General features: G+C 38.6%; 1 protein-coding gene across 1 annotated transcript; it reads right to left on the bottom strand.

Annotated features, from left to right (window-relative positions):
* Positions 1-3426: 3426 nt before the first annotated feature.
* Positions 3427-15600, bottom strand: LOC117297846 (probable rRNA-processing protein EBP2). Its single transcript, XM_033781011.1, has 9 exons — positions 15463-15600; positions 13158-13241; positions 11988-12169; positions 11029-11152; positions 10093-10182; positions 9172-9247; positions 8682-8787; positions 5253-5412; positions 3427-3657 (listed from the first exon to the last, which is right to left on the bottom strand). Exons 1-9 carry the CDS (start codon positions 15565-15567, stop codon positions 3571-3573), a joined length of 1014 nt encoding a protein of 337 aa, XP_033636902.1. The 5' UTR covers positions 15568-15600; the 3' UTR covers positions 3427-3570.
* Positions 15601-15838: the final 238 nt, after the last annotated feature.

The following is a 15838-nucleotide window of genomic DNA, read 5'->3' as shown; positions in this document are numbered from 1 at the left end:
GGCCTTGCCTCCTTAAAGATGAAATGCAGGCCTGTATTAAAGTGAATCAGCGAACTTCTCTGTTTTGACCTTCTCTGTATAAAGGGCATCAGTATTTAATACCAGCATTCTTTGGAACTGTAGATGCACTAGGTTTCACCAACACATTTTCAGTTCTAATACTTAGCAGCACGCAAACTATGACTAAAGCAATAATAAGCATCTATGTATAAAGGGAGATATAATTCTGTTGTATAAATTTGTAAATAAAATTGTTGGAAGGTACAACCATATTTCAAGATGTCATCATTGCGGTCAGTAAGTAGGTGTATCCGTTAAATGATTTATGGGTTCCTGTCAACAAAGTATTTCACAAAAGTACTCGTACAGCACTTGACCCAGCTTAACAAATTCTTGCATCACTACAATACGCAAAAAAGTTGTCCCCCCCCCAAAAAAAAAAAAAATAAATTAAAAAATCAGGTCTAGCCCTAGACAAACTGTCTGGAATACATCCTTATATTGCATATGGACTGGCAATGAGGGACTTTGGGTGACCAAAAGAGGGACTGGCTTCAGGGAAATGGGTCCCTCTTCTAGTCACTCACAGGCCCGAGGGGGATAGACGTGCACTAGTAAAAGAGTAGCAGCCGTTTATAAACCAACAGGGTCGTTGACGTGTGATAAAGACCCGAGCTGAAGGCGAGGGCCTTTATTGCACGGCAAAGACCCTGGAAGGTTTTAAACGGACGTTTAAGAATGAGTCACTACTCTTATTCCCATTCATAAATGCCCTTTTGTTAAAAAACATTATAAAAATACAATTATAGACACTTTACAATTGAAAATTTGAGGTTTGAAATACATGTATTTTGTTTCAAAATTTTGTGAAGAGTCTGTTACGCGTGGGTTGTCTGAACGCACGCTTAAAAATAGATTACGCGCTGTTACTAATAGCTATGAATTGCGTTCCCCGTGATAATCTTTACCTGCCCGACACCCGGAAGCCAGCCGGTTAGCTCCAGCTGGTCATTATCAATCGTTTAAACACCCCCACGTGACCCGCTCTCCACCAATAGAGGTAGCGAAACTGTCTACAGAATTTATGAATGAACAATTAAAGGAACGCATTTAGTTAAAAAATATGAAATAAGAAAAAACAAACTTTTCAAAATTTCGTAATCAAATTGTTTTAATGCAGCAGCAAAGCATCAAGATCAATGGAAATTGAAAGCATTGCTAGAGTTTCACCAGATTCAGTTTGTTAGTTGCTGTTCACATCATGAACATGTACATTCACTATCTTTCCTTCCAAGGCTGATAAAGGGCCAATTACGGCACACTATGCAATGGAATGTGTACTCTGTAAATGACACATTCCATCATCTAAAAAAGCAAGGCTATGTGAGCTATACATGTACAATGTATGCAAGTCTATTTTCCTTTTCTCCATGGTATATGTGAAAATGTTTTAAGCTCTTATTGTACATTTTTAAAGCATTATTTGTAAAAATACCTCCAATTTGTGTTTGTTTCAATAAACTTCAAAATATTATAAAACAAAGATTAAAGTATTATTATCATACTATATGACTTCACAACACAAAATCTTGTGGATTAAGTTACAGCTAATCATTGTGAGAATTTTGGGAAACACTAAAAATTGATTGATTGAAAAAAGACCAAACAAAATATAAGAGTTTAAACACTGAAATAACACAAAACAAAAAATTTAGTTTTGGGTCAATATTTTGGGTTAGCATATTACATTCGAAAGTTTCATATCTGGACATGGACCCTTTAAGCCTGGTTCAGACTTCCTGCGAATGTGAGTGCGGTACGAATGTAGACGTCACAAATTAGCAACGAAAATTTTGCAGCAGTTGAACTCCGCTCAACTCACTTGCGAATATCTTTGAGAAAGGAGGGTTGTGACGTCACATTCACGTCAAATTTCGCTTCGCATTCGCAGAAAGTATGAACCGGGCTTTACGTGAATGGAAGAAGCAGTAGTTTGTGGCCACTATGGTCATTTTTGTACAAGCCACCTGTGGCTGCTATGGTCCCTCACTCACTCTAGAGGGTTAAGGACATGGTCAATTTTAGCCTACAGTGAATTAGAATCCTGAGCCGGTTTATGTATTGACCCTTGGATCAACGTCCCACAGCTCAAAAAGTAAATTCCAAATTTCTGCTAGCAGAAAATGAAGATTTTGAAAAAATGGTTTTACTTGAAAGTAAATTCTCATTTTCTACTATCAAAAAATTGGAAAATTGCGTTGTTGGTCCTCCATAATTCATGTACACTGTATTCACATCCGTACATAGTATGCCTTTGAGACTTTGAAATGGAAAAAAAAAACACCCTCAATTTACCCAGAAATTATCTGACATAAGAAACCAACACTGGAAGGCCTGAGCTACTGTCTGACGCTTGCCATTTGGTATTAAGCATGTCATCGTTGCATTGCCTAAAATGTGCACTATTCTGTATAACACATGGGAAACATCGACTCCCAATATGACGCATCCTGAATCTTATTTTCATTTGCAAATTGAAACAAACATATATGTACCAATACAAGTGTGCACAAAATTAAAAAACCTTCAATTTTGTAGTGTCAATTGACCATAAAAACAACGATATCTCATTCCCTGCAGTCAAAATGTCTGGAATAAAACAAGAAACTGTACTCGTTTATTTAAGGCGGTTGTTTTGACAAGTGCGCATGCTCTCCGTACGCACTCAGGGCTTCGACGAGAGGATGGAGCCCGAAACCGAATCCAAAGCTGAAGCCAAGGTTTTGAAAAGGGCCTAAGAAATAGTTTTGTTTACATAGGAAACGAAAGTTATTCATTCATGGTATAAACATGATATTTTTGCATCTAAAAAAGGTGAACATTGCTGCTGCTTGGCGCTTCCATGCTACTGAAGAAGACAAGTGGTACATGTCAAGGGTGTACATATCCTTTAAAAATACATCACTACCGCATCTCTACCATCCATCTTTGACAGTAATTGAGGTATCTTGCATCAAGGTCTTGCTTAAAGGCACTGGACACTATTGGTAATTACTCAAAATAATTGTTTTGCATAAAAACTAACTTTGTAGCAGGCAATGGAGAGTTATTGATAATATAAAACATTTTTAGAAGTAGTTCTCTCTGAAGTTTTAAGAAAGAGGTAATTTCTCGCTCAAATATTTGAAGACTTCAGGACTGAAGCCTTTTTTTGAGAAACAAGGATTTTTTCTTTTATTTATCTCTGGCAACTTCAAAGACCAATTGAGTCGAAATGTTCACAGATTTTTTATTTAATGCATTTGTTGGGATACACCAGGTGAGAATACTGCATCTGATTTCACAAAGCAAAAAGATTAGTCTTAAGTTGAGTTTTCAGTGTCACCATAGTGATTTGTATTGTGACATCACACTTTGCCTAGCAATTAAGATTGATTTGAAGTTAAGATCGATCTAAGAACTTTGACAATTACCGAAGTTGTCCAGGGCCTTTAATGAGTCAATGCACTCTGTAGATGAAGTTAATACAGCCAGTAACGTCCTGAGGGTCCAATCTATATCTTATACGTTTCACCTCTTTGACTTCATCTGTTGTCTCTTTGCCTTCCCGAACCGTTTGCTTTGCTTCTTGCGTTCAGCCTGATACTTCTTACCGGGCTGTAATAAAAACAAATCAATAGAGAGAAACATATTATACATATGGATGTCATTTTTAACTCTCAAATATTAATATTAAATCTCAAAATAGAAAACCTAAGAATAGGACTTGACCTAAATTTTTGCTTACTTGTAAACCAATTAAGAATGTTGCCCTACTTACATTCATGTTATCAATAAACCTTGGCCCAACGACCAGAGCACTAAATGTCGGCGCATTGAGACGGTTATTGTGAAATGCGCCAAAGGCCGAGTTGGATGCAGACGTGCTTTATTTTCCGAATTTCCACGAGCGCGCGTGTGATAACATATTTATCTTCAAGCAAACTTGGCAAGTGACATAGAACACACAAGACGCAGGTAGTGGTATTAGCCGTGCAATATAGGTTTTTATCACCACTCCATTCTGCGATTCTGATTGGAGGATTAGCGCGTACTTGAAGATAAAAAGAACTTAATACTACTACTACCACTACTACTACTACTATGCAGTTATCACACAAATTCGGGCAAGATTAGCAAATAAGGGGGTCTCTAAAAAAGAAGCATCCTTATCCAAATTTGGTTTTAAATTATTTGTGTTTCATAATAATTGAAATTCTATTTATAAGGAGTTGCTAGCGGTAGTTGTTTTACTAGAAATTTATCAAATACATTTGATTTCATGGAAGTATCTATTCTTCGTTCAAATTTTTTTAACTTTTTTTTTTACTATGCCTGTGACTTGCACAGTCCATACAAACTGGAAGTCTTCCTCTTTGATACACAGCTTGCAATTTTTGAATGGCAAATGGTGAGTACAATTTTTGGCGCCTGGAGTCCTAACAGCACGGGCGAAGCAGTAAGGATGCTAGAGGATCTGTAGTGCAATCTCATGCAATATCTGACCACTTTAACCAATTTTGTTTTTCCAAGATCATTTTCGAGTTGGGAATTACTAAATCAAAATGCAGGCTACAATGAATATTTATTAAGAGACAAAAAAAGTGTTGGGTGAGACATGATATGATTGTGAACTTTCTGTATTCATACAAAATATTCATGAATCTACGATATTTTGATCTTGGCGGTTGAGACAGTCCATCTTGTTACTATAGTTAGTCTCCTGACGATGACTAGAGCAAGCTAGGCCAAACACTGAGACCAATTAAGAACTCACTCTGCGGTAGTGCAGTACATGTAACTAACAATCCTATAAGCTAAAGAAGTAGTTCAAGCCGATTTTCTACCTTCCGCCCAGGTAGTAGTTAAAAAGCAGGACAGTTCTTTTCAAAACTGATAAGTCTCCCGAAAAATCAGACAAATCTACTCCGCGGTAGTAGAATATATAGCAAGACAGTTCTCTATTGAACAAACCACCAAACTCTACCTGGCAAGAAGATATACACATGGTGTCAACGCAAACCAAACATATATATTGAAAACTTCACCATGCAATGCCTTTTGAAAATCATTTAAAAATCATATACTATAGTTACCTTGTATATATTAGGTCCTTGTTCTCGTATTCTCCTTACCTTGTATATATTAGGTCCTTGTTCTCGTATTCTCCTTACCTTGTATATATTAGGTCCTTGTTCTCGTATTCTCCTTACCTTGTATATATTAGGTCCTTGTTCTCGTATTCTCCTTGATGAATTTCCTTTACTCTCATCGTAAGAGCTTTCTTTGGTATTTCTCTTCATTCCTCTCTTCCTTCCGCCTTCTCCAAATTTATTATCTCTGTACTGACGCTTCTGGCCCTTCTGTCCCTTCCTGAAAGTACAATTTTTTTTATCATTTCAGTAAGACACTGCTCTGGAATCGCAAAGGTCGTGGGTTTGGAGTCCCAACCGAATCCCAACCGAGTAATTTGCTAGTCTTGGTTCCAAGACCATTGGTGTTGCGCGGTCACACACAACCAACGTTCCGATTATGCACGGCAAAAACTGTACACGCTTGTAATGAACGAACGCTAGAGGGCGCTCTGTTTCTCTGATTTCCGGATCTCACCATGTCCTGTGCTCACCAAGGTCTTGGACATTTGCAAATTGAAGGCGTGGCCAGACTATGTAAATTACTTTTAATGTATGCAATATTCATATCACTTGACGAATTGAAGATGACTATTCAAACTAGATCGAGTCAAAGGTCAATATGATCGGCGCTCTATTTTTAATAATCTTTGCTCAAAGAGTGATTCCGTGGTCATTAGGCCTTTTAAAGGGAAAACAGTGAAATTTTAAGTATAGACTACCTATTCAGATTATGGATACGTGACGATTTGAAATCGTAAATAATGGTCAAAAATCGAACGTAAGATTAGCATTCAGAGAGTCCGTGTAACGGACGCTTGTATAGCCCCACGGCGTGGAGCAATCGTCACGTGAAATAAGCCTTGTGGAATATCACGTACCGCCCATGCCGTGTCTCGTGGGGGTTGGAGGTGTTAAATCCCGGGCACTATGAACTCCCAGCTTGCGGGTGTCGAATCCGTTGTTTCTTATGATCGCAACGTTCCAATATGCTCCATTTTGATTCATGGCCCCCTAATTTCTTTTTGTTATGAGGTTTCAGGTAGTTTTGATGATGTCAAAACGTAGGAATATCGCATTTTGTTATATTGACAGTGTTATTGTGTGAGTAGCTTAAAAAAATTATGAGAATTTTTTAAAAAAGGTATAAATGAATATAATGCTAAAACAAAATTCCCTCAAAGCATAATTTTGTCAAACAAAGTATTATTTTTTAATTCTGTGAATGAAGAGTTATTTTTGAGGTAATGATTAAACTGGGCAACTAGTGGAATTTATGACCCGACTATTCGCCTCAAATAACTGGGAGTTGAATAGCAGCAGTCGCCACTCGACAAGCAATCAAAATTCGCAATTTCTCATGAGTTGTTCCAAAAGATATTGTTACGACTACATTCCGAAAAAATATTATATGGTTACGTTCCAAGCTACGCAGCTACTCGGCTACGTTTACGTTCCAAGATACGCTTAGGTCTACGTTCCTTCAAGTTACACTATAATATCAAAAGGTATGTTTTCAAGCCCGAGTCAAGCTACGCTTACATTCCAAGATACGCAGCTACGTTTACGTTCCAAGATACGCTTAGGTCTACGTTCCTTCAAGTTACACTATAATATCAAAAGGTACGCTTTCAAGCCCGAGTCAAGCTATGCTTACGTTCAAAGATACGCAGCTACGTTTATGTTCCAAGATGCTACGCTTCAGTCCAAGATATGCTTACGTTCCAAAAGATGTCAACGTTCCAAGCTACACAGCTACTCAGCTGCGCTTACAGATCTGCTTACGTTCCTTCAAGTTACGCTATAATATCAAAAGGTACGCTTTCAATCCCATGTCAAGTTACGCTTACGTTCCAAGATACGCAGCTACGAATTACGTTCCAAGATATGCTTACGCTCCAAAAGATACTGTAACGTTCCAAGCTACGCAGCTACTCAGCTACGCTTATACACTCCAAGATACGTTTAGGTTACGCTACAATATCAAAAAGTACGCTTTCAATCCCGAGTCAAGCTACGCTTACGTTCCAAGATCTGCAGCTACGCTTACGTTTCAAAATACGTTCTCACAAAGAGGCTTTTGAATCCCTCAAGATTTCCTTCCCCCAAGATTAAAAAACTTTCACTGTGAATAACACTACAGGGCCCACCAGTTAATATCTGTTTGGCAGAAAATACTGTACAAAATTTCTTTACTATCCACAAATTTAGTTGGGCACTAGGCATAAGTCTACAACATTTCAAATTTAATTAAAAATTGGCTGGTAACCAGTTTCTGCTAAGCAATACTATTTTGTGCTAACTATAAGCAAATTGTTTAGCCAATACAGGCTTCATCAGTGTGGGCCCTGGCACGTCGGGAGCATAACGCCACGATCGCATTTCAAGCTGCATCATGGCAATGCAGTAGTCTGGATCTGGATATTATACATAGAAAGGTTTGTGGTGGTACCGCAAACCTTTCTTTATCGTATTTCCACCATGTGGCAAAGTTTCAAATCCTACTGATCTGGACATTATTATACTCCGATAAAAACATATACCCACACACACATGCAGAGTATAGCAAAAGTCATGCAACGCAATTACTGCATGCATTGTACACTGCATGCACAACACTGATGAATTCATGAGCCAACTGCAACGCAGCCTCTGATTGGCTCCACCGGAAAGTCGGGGGAGATTTGCCGAAAAACAATAAAAAAGTTAAGACTCGTCGTTGCAAAAGTCCAAGACCATGGTGAGATCTAAATCAGAGAAACAGAGCGCCCGCTAGCGTTCGTTCATTACAAGCGTGTACAGATTTTGCCGTGCATAATCGGAACGTTGGTTGTGTGTGACCGCGCAACACCATTGGTCTTGGAACCAAGACTAGTAATTTGCCTGAGGAACGTAATGAGTACAGTCAACTCTCGTTATAACAAGGTCGATGGGACCGGGCAAATTACCTCTCTCTTTATAACAGGAATGTTGTTATAAAAGGACAGCAAAAGAAAGAAACGCAAAGAGAAATTGAAATTTGGGACTTCAGAATTTGCTATTCATAAGCAGAACCTCTTTATAAAAGTGCTCTGTATAACGAGAGTCGACTGTATACATTGCTAACAGACATCGGTAAAAGGGTAAAACCAAAATTAATATGATTTTGATTTGATTTGATGGTGCATGTACATTATTACCCCTGGTCACTGGGCCATTTAATTCATTCCTTAAACCATCTCTGCTCTCTGGGGAGTATACAGCCAGTGCAACAAGTATGCGCTACTACATGTAAGCTAAATCAATCACAAGAACCATCTCTGCCCTCACAGGTACCCATTTACCCCTAGGTGCAGAGAAGTATTTATAAGTATCTTACTCAAAGACACAAGTGTCACGACTGGGATCCGAACCCACACTCCAATGACTTAACCACCACAACTTGAATTCAATGCTCTTAACCACTCGGCCATGACACCCTACACATCAAATGAGTTCATTCAGACGCGACATATAAATTTATAGGCTCACCCCATTTTCTTAACAGATCTTTCATCAGGGACTCCTCGTTTTTTTGTCTGGTTACTTCCTGGCTTTCGGTCCAGATCTTCTAAAATGTCTAAGGCGTCCTTTTTACCTGAAAAACAAAAGTTCACATAAAACCATTAATATTTGATAACACCTTTGAAGGCCAAATCACACAGGCCCTGATAACCAGAACAAAAACAATAATGGAAAAAAATGCACGCCCTCGATTAGTTGAAATGCACCACGCAGAATACGCCCACGCTCATTCAACCAATCAAGGGCGGGCATTTGTATCAATATCTTTTTCGTTCTCGTTAGCCGGGCCTGTGTGACTTGGTCTCAACAATCCATTTAGTACAGTCAAGCTTTTGTAGACAACATACCAAATAAATGTAGTAAGCGTAAATGTAAATAAGCATAATTCATGGGAAGGGTCTATTAAGTAAAAACTGGTAGATTAATTTTGGAGAGTTTGTGTAAGATGCAAAGTTACCTCGTCTAAACTTCTTGACTGACTCATTTAATTCTTTCTTATCTCTCTGTCTCTTGAGCAGGACTTCATGTTGAACCTTGGAATACAAAATATCAAAGAATTACACACAAAAAAACATAGTTTCTAAGATGCCTTTGATCTTCGCCTGGAAATGTCATCGTGTGAAAGACTCTGTGGCAGTGAGCAGACCTGATACTTCACGGAGGCAACGAAGGCGATTGCATCCATGCCCCCTGGTCATTGCCTTTGTGCCCGCAAAATGCTCCAGTAGAATTTACAGTTTCCTCAAAGGGGTACCCTTTACCAAGGAGAAAATGCATTGATGCCCTTGCCCTTTAAAAAAAGGAAGCATAGGTCTACAGGCCTGAGTGAGGTTATGCACTCGGTCAAGAGGAATGCCCTGGCACCCAGCCTTGCCCCCGAAACTCACTGGTGTTATCAATGTATGAAGGAATTATATCATATTGCTTTTCAGAAGCCTAAAGCCTGGCTCATATTTAACACACAATCAGGCACATTGTTTTCCAATAGGATATTTGGAACGCTAGGTGGTAGCACACTTAATTTTCCATTGTTCACGTTGAGCATGAGCACATAACCAAGGTCAATGGATTTACCTGCAACCTAGCGTCCTAAATATCCCTATTGTGTTACAGGGACATTTGCTTTGCTTTCACAATTCACAATGAAGTATGGTTCCATTAAAAACATATCCACTAGTGGAAAACATGGAAAACACATATCAAGGAGCATGTTGTTGTTGTTATGATTTTCGTACACAAAATGCTGTGTAGCCACAGCAACTTAATTAGGCTCTGATGAAAGGACATGAATTTACCAATAACAAATCTGTCTTTATAAAGGAAATCTACTGTTTTGTTCGTCGTTATTACAAATCGCTTTATTATTAACATGACTCACCTTTTTACCAAACTTTTTGAGTTCTCTTAATTTCTTAGCCTTCTGTGATCTGTCTATGGCAAGCTGTTTGCCGATGAGTTTCTTTCTGACCTGTGAAATACAAAATGAGACAAATCTTCATTTATCTGGTTTTGGATTGCATAGCTTATTGGAGTTTGACAATAATGAGAATTAGTTGTTAAAAATCGAATTTAAAGCTATTCTTACAAAAAGAACTCAAACTTGGAATAACATGTACTGAATAAAGTACGCACCAGGCTGTTATACAATTGTTTGTACATTAAATTCATATACATGAAATGTGACTCAATGACCTGTAAAAAAAAAAAAAAAAAAAAAAAAAAAAGTAAAAAAAATTGTACAAAAGCTGTAGGCAAAAGGAAAGATAAAAAAGAAAAATACAAAAAGTGACTTTTTGAGTTAATGGAGACATTCAACAAGTGCTAACCAACTCATCAGCATGGAGCTCTGGAAGTGCCATCCATCATGTTGTGATCTTGACATAATTATCTCCCAGTGACACCATCCTAAACTCAAATATGACACGAACCGGTTTAACTTAACATGTTGGATGTGAAAAGTTTTTTCCCTTGTGTTCAGACAGCACTGAGTTTAACCTGATACGGTTTATCTTTGGTTTTAAGAGGTCAAAGCCGACGCGACCTCATTACACTAACATCCGGTTTATTGTCGTGTTCATTGGTCGTGTGTTTACGTAATGATCTCGGAGGTCACTCACACACATAAAGATAAACGTGAAGCGGTCTAAAGATAAACCCCCTAGCTCGACGGTCTAACTTTTATGGGTTGAACCAACTTTAGTACTGTGTCTGAACGACCTCATAGTCAACATACCGAGATAATCGTGTCAAGATCTAAACATGTAAGATGGCACTTCCAGAGCTCCGTAAAAAAGTGATCAAAGATGCAATCTACCTTTCTCATATGTTCATCTGTCTTTGCCATTTCAGCAAAGTAATCTTCGGGTCTCTTCGTTGATAGACCAAGTTGTTGTAGACGTGGTACAGCCTCTAACACTGCCGACTGACCCTGGCGATAACTAACATACAAAAGTGAAAATATTAATTTTGATTTTTACCCATATACACCGATGTGTGTTAGCACTGTATACTCGGTAGTTGGAATCCTATATTTTAGCAGCAGTTACCGCAATGAGTTAATAGATGTTTAAATTTGTATCGGGATAAAGCATATTAATTTTGTGTTTTTTACCCTTACACAGATGTGTGTTTGCACTGTATACTAAGTACTTTCCCCCGAGTTCTGCGGGAAAAAATCCACAGTCATATTACTCGGGTGGGATTCGAACCCACAACCTTTGTAATTCTAGAGCAGTGTCTTACCAACCAGTAAACATGTTTAACACATTTGCCTTGATTGATACTCCAAACATGTTTAACATGTTTGCCTTATAATTGGTATTTCTGATAATCCATACACATGTGCCTTGATAGGTACTTTAGGTACTCAATACATGTTTAACATTTTTACCTTAATTGGAACTTTTGGTACTAACTTTATGTTTGCCCCAGTTAGTACTTTTGGTGCTCCATGTTTACCATGATTGTTACTTTTGGTGCTCAATACATGTTTATCAGGTTTACCTTGATTGGTACTTTTGGTACAAACTCTATGTTTATTATGTTTACCTTGATTGGTACTTTGGTACTAACTCCATGTTTGCCCAAATTGGTACTTTTGGTGCTCCCATGTTTACCTTGATTGGTACTTTTGGCGCCTTGAAAGCTTTAATTGACATTCTTTGTACTCTGTGATCAACATGTTTGCCTCGATTATTGGTACTTCTTGTACTCCCATGTTTACACATAAATACGTAGAATCTCACTATGACAAACAGTTGCAATTAAACTTACAATGTCATTTCTCGTTTGAAGTCATCGTGCACATCATCGACGACTGTCGGCATTTTCTTTGCTATAGATTCTTCTTCTTCTACATCTGTTGCCGTCTTCTTTACACCATCACTAACGATATCCATTCTTTCAATCCATGGCAGGCTCTGCTGAAGCTCAGCTAAGGCTTCCTTTATCCCTTCCTAAATTCAAAAAGAAATATGTCAGATGATTGACCTTAAAGGCATTTTACACTATTGGTAATTACTCAAAATAATTGTCAGCATAGAAACTTACTTGGTAGTGAGCAATGGAGAGCTGTTGGTAGTATAAAACATTGTGAGAAATGGCTCCCTCTGAAGTAACATAGTTTTTGAGAAAGAGGTAATTTCTCACTCAAATATTAAAAGACCTCAGGCCTGAAGCCATTTTTAGGCATCAGAAACTTGTGCAACAAGAGAAGAGGTTTTTTCTTTCACAACTCTCTTGCAAGTTCAATGACCAATTGTGTCCAAATTTTCACAGATTTGTTTTTGTATGTAGGCCCCTATATGTTGGGGTACACCAAGTAACACACATTTTTGTTTTTACAATAACCAAAGGTGTCCAGTGTTTTGCTGCAGAAATTAAAATAATAGGCAAACAAAACAAAGCAATGTTGTTCAGAACATTGCAACAAGTTGTCACTTCTCAACACCCTGTAGGCCTCACTTTAGTCTTTTGAAATCAATATTGCAGTGTATACAAATTTCTACTGGAACATTTCAACAGAACCAAGGCCAAGGGTCATGAGTGAAGTATCATGCCTGAACTAATGGGAGACTTTCTGGGACGATAGAGGGCAGCAGACTTACCGGGTAAATCCATTGTTCTCAGAATTATGCGCATGTTCAGAACTACGTAAACAATGGAAATTTACCCGGTATGTCTGCTGCCGCCTAGCGTTGGAAAGTCTCCTATTGGCGTTACAGAGGCCCAAAACGTTAGGGCCTCTATGAACTAAAAGGGCCCCTTATAGTTCTCAAAGTATTTGTAGGTGAGACCCAAGTTCTACAAAATGATTGATTGACCAATTCTCAATTGTCATTGTCAAGTTTCATGCTTTACCACAACCTGCACAATTATCTGCCTAGCTGTCTACAGCATTCTACTTTGTCACAAAAACTTTCTGAAGTCATTGTCAGCACTTACCACATTATTGACATATTTCTTGGGTCCTTGAGCGACAACATTAAGTCCTGGCTTCAGCAGTCCTTTAGCAAATGCGTTCTGCAACTACATGTGTCAAAAGTGAAAAAACAAAGAAGAACATCTTGGTGTTAATTAAGAGTGTCATGGCCGAGTGGTTAAGAGCATCGAATTCAAGTTCTGGTGCTGATTCACCGGAGTGTGGGTTCGAATCCCGGTCGTGACACATGTGTCCTTGAGCAAGATACTTTACTATAATTGCTTCTCTTCACCCATGGATATAAATGGGTACCTGCGAGGGTAGAGGTTGATATTGTGTATGAAAAAGCCACAAGCGCCTTACAGGCAGTTCAGGGCTGTATACTCCCAAGGGAGTTGAGAAACATTAGAGGGATGTTATTGGCCCCATGACCAGGGCACTAATGTAAAGAGCATTGATACGGTTATTGTGAAACGCGCTATACAAGAATTTGTTTTAAAAAAAATTATTTACACTTCATTATTTTGTTAGGTTATTCAACCGTGGTTTTAATGGTGGGAATCAGGAAAATCTGGACGCAAAAATGGCAAACTGCACGTTTTCTATAGGCATCGCGCATCGGCATTGTGCAAGCTCAGAGCAAATGCCTCACTTTTTAAGTGTGAAGTTAATAATAAAGTCCTGAGCTTTTTTGAATGTCAAATTGTAGGGTAAGGAACTCTGAAGTTTTCTTCTGATCTTCCTGCATGTCTTTGTATTCATTTTTGAAATGTGTCCATTTCAGGCCACCACTTTTTCATTCGATATGTAATATACTATCTAATTTACCTCAATGAGATATCAAAGTCAAGTCAAAGTGTCCTGTATCGTAGTTGCGATAATGTAAACTCTCCTCCTTTTTCTTCAGAATATTTTCTCAATTGTGTTTTTGAGCGTTATTCATTAGACATTGAGGATTACGTACGTGTTCCTAGAATTTGTGTCATGATTTCTGAAAGTGGTAAAAATTGAGCGAACCAATCCTCCTCCGCCGTCGGGAGGAGGGTTACGTTATCGCAACTAGTAACCCTCCGGCTCCGCTGTCGGGAGGATTACATTATCGCAAATACCTGTATTGGTGTCGATAGACTCGATTTCCACATGAAAGAAAATAATGAGTGAATTTTCAAGCCTGAAACATTGAAGAGACTGATTGACACACGGATAACTAGCGCACGTGGCGGCAGTCTGAAATGACGGGGGTACGAAGTGACTTGGGTATGTTCAATATTGGGTATGAAGTGTCTCAGGACCGTTACATTACGAATTGACTGACATCGCTTCTGCTGAGTGCTGGTGACGACAAGGTAGCATACGCAGTGGAAAGTTAGCTGATTGTACAACGTGGAGCTATCACAATCATGATGAAATGTTAATTGGGAAAATTGTAAACAAAATAAATAAAAAATACAATTAATTAATAATTTCTAAAATGATGAAAACAAAAAGTGTTGCTGGGTCAATTTGAAATATTCAGTTACTTGGACTACGGCCTACTCCTAGAACTATTTCGGTTTCGTCCGGCTATCGTCTCCCGTAACCTCATAGGCGAACATCTGTCACGCGTTTAACGACCCATGGTTCAATGAATTTTTGAATCAGAAATCTCTCTTTTAAATTTTTTTTAATCTCGCCAAAATTAGGCTCTATGTGTCCTTTGATATATCAATGTGCGAGGGGGGCGACCAGAGAATCCACTCCGCAATCTCAAAAATTGTTAAAAATGATAAATTCTTAGCGTAATTTCGGATTCCCCACCTACTGTACGTGTTACTCCTCTGTCAACAATTTTGAAAATTACCCGACCTCATTTTGCGATAGTACGTCACGAGAGGGCGGGTACGATCCGTGATTTGTGTACAAAACATACACGGAACCACGAAGCTTGCACAGGGTACCAGTATGTACATGGCTGTGCGCAAAAAGTGTACATACGGATACTGGTACCCTGTGCGAGCTTCGTGGTTCCGTGTATGTTTTGTAGTTGTACACAAATCACTACGGCCTACGCTCCTCAAATTTGACTCATGGGTCGGTAAGGTACCGTCAATCAGAGTGTCAATCAGTTCATGGACTTGGGAATCATTGGCAAGGATTCTGGATTGTGTGGTGAAATTTCCTGAAAAGTGTGTACTTTTAATTGTAATTTGTATTGTACGACTACGATTGATTCTTGAATTGAATTTTGAAATGAAGTTATTTTAACGTCGTTGTCGTGATCTGAGTACGACTACTCGGACGTTTTTCACATAAGTAAAATATTCATGACATGAATTTATAACAACTTACCTCTGCGTCAGAATCATAACTATCTTCGTCGTCACTGGAATCATGTTCATCGGAGTAATTTTGGCCCACGTGTGTATAGACGCGTGTCTGCATGGAAGTCGCCATCTTGAATGTTTTCACCTCGAGTGGGGAATTTGCTCATTCCCAACTTTGAGCAGCGCAGTTCCGGGTTTCGTGGAATCCTGCCAGCACGCATCACTCATCGCGGGTGCGCGCTGCTGAACGGACATTACACCAATTAACCACACGTTTTGATGAGGTTTTCCCAAACACTTCTCCATGATAACAATATTATAAAAATAAAATTGATTTGGGAGCCTTGAAATGTATAAAATCTTTTGCTGAAACTATAGAGTGAGTTGTCATTCCTGAATGA

This window comes from Asterias rubens, chromosome 12, assembly GCF_902459465.1.
Source record: "Asterias rubens chromosome 12, eAstRub1.3, whole genome shotgun sequence".
Taxonomy (NCBI): domain Eukaryota; kingdom Metazoa; phylum Echinodermata; class Asteroidea; order Forcipulatida; family Asteriidae; genus Asterias; species Asterias rubens.
Note: the sequence above shows the minus strand (reverse complement) of the source record. Positions and strands in the feature narration are given on the sequence as shown.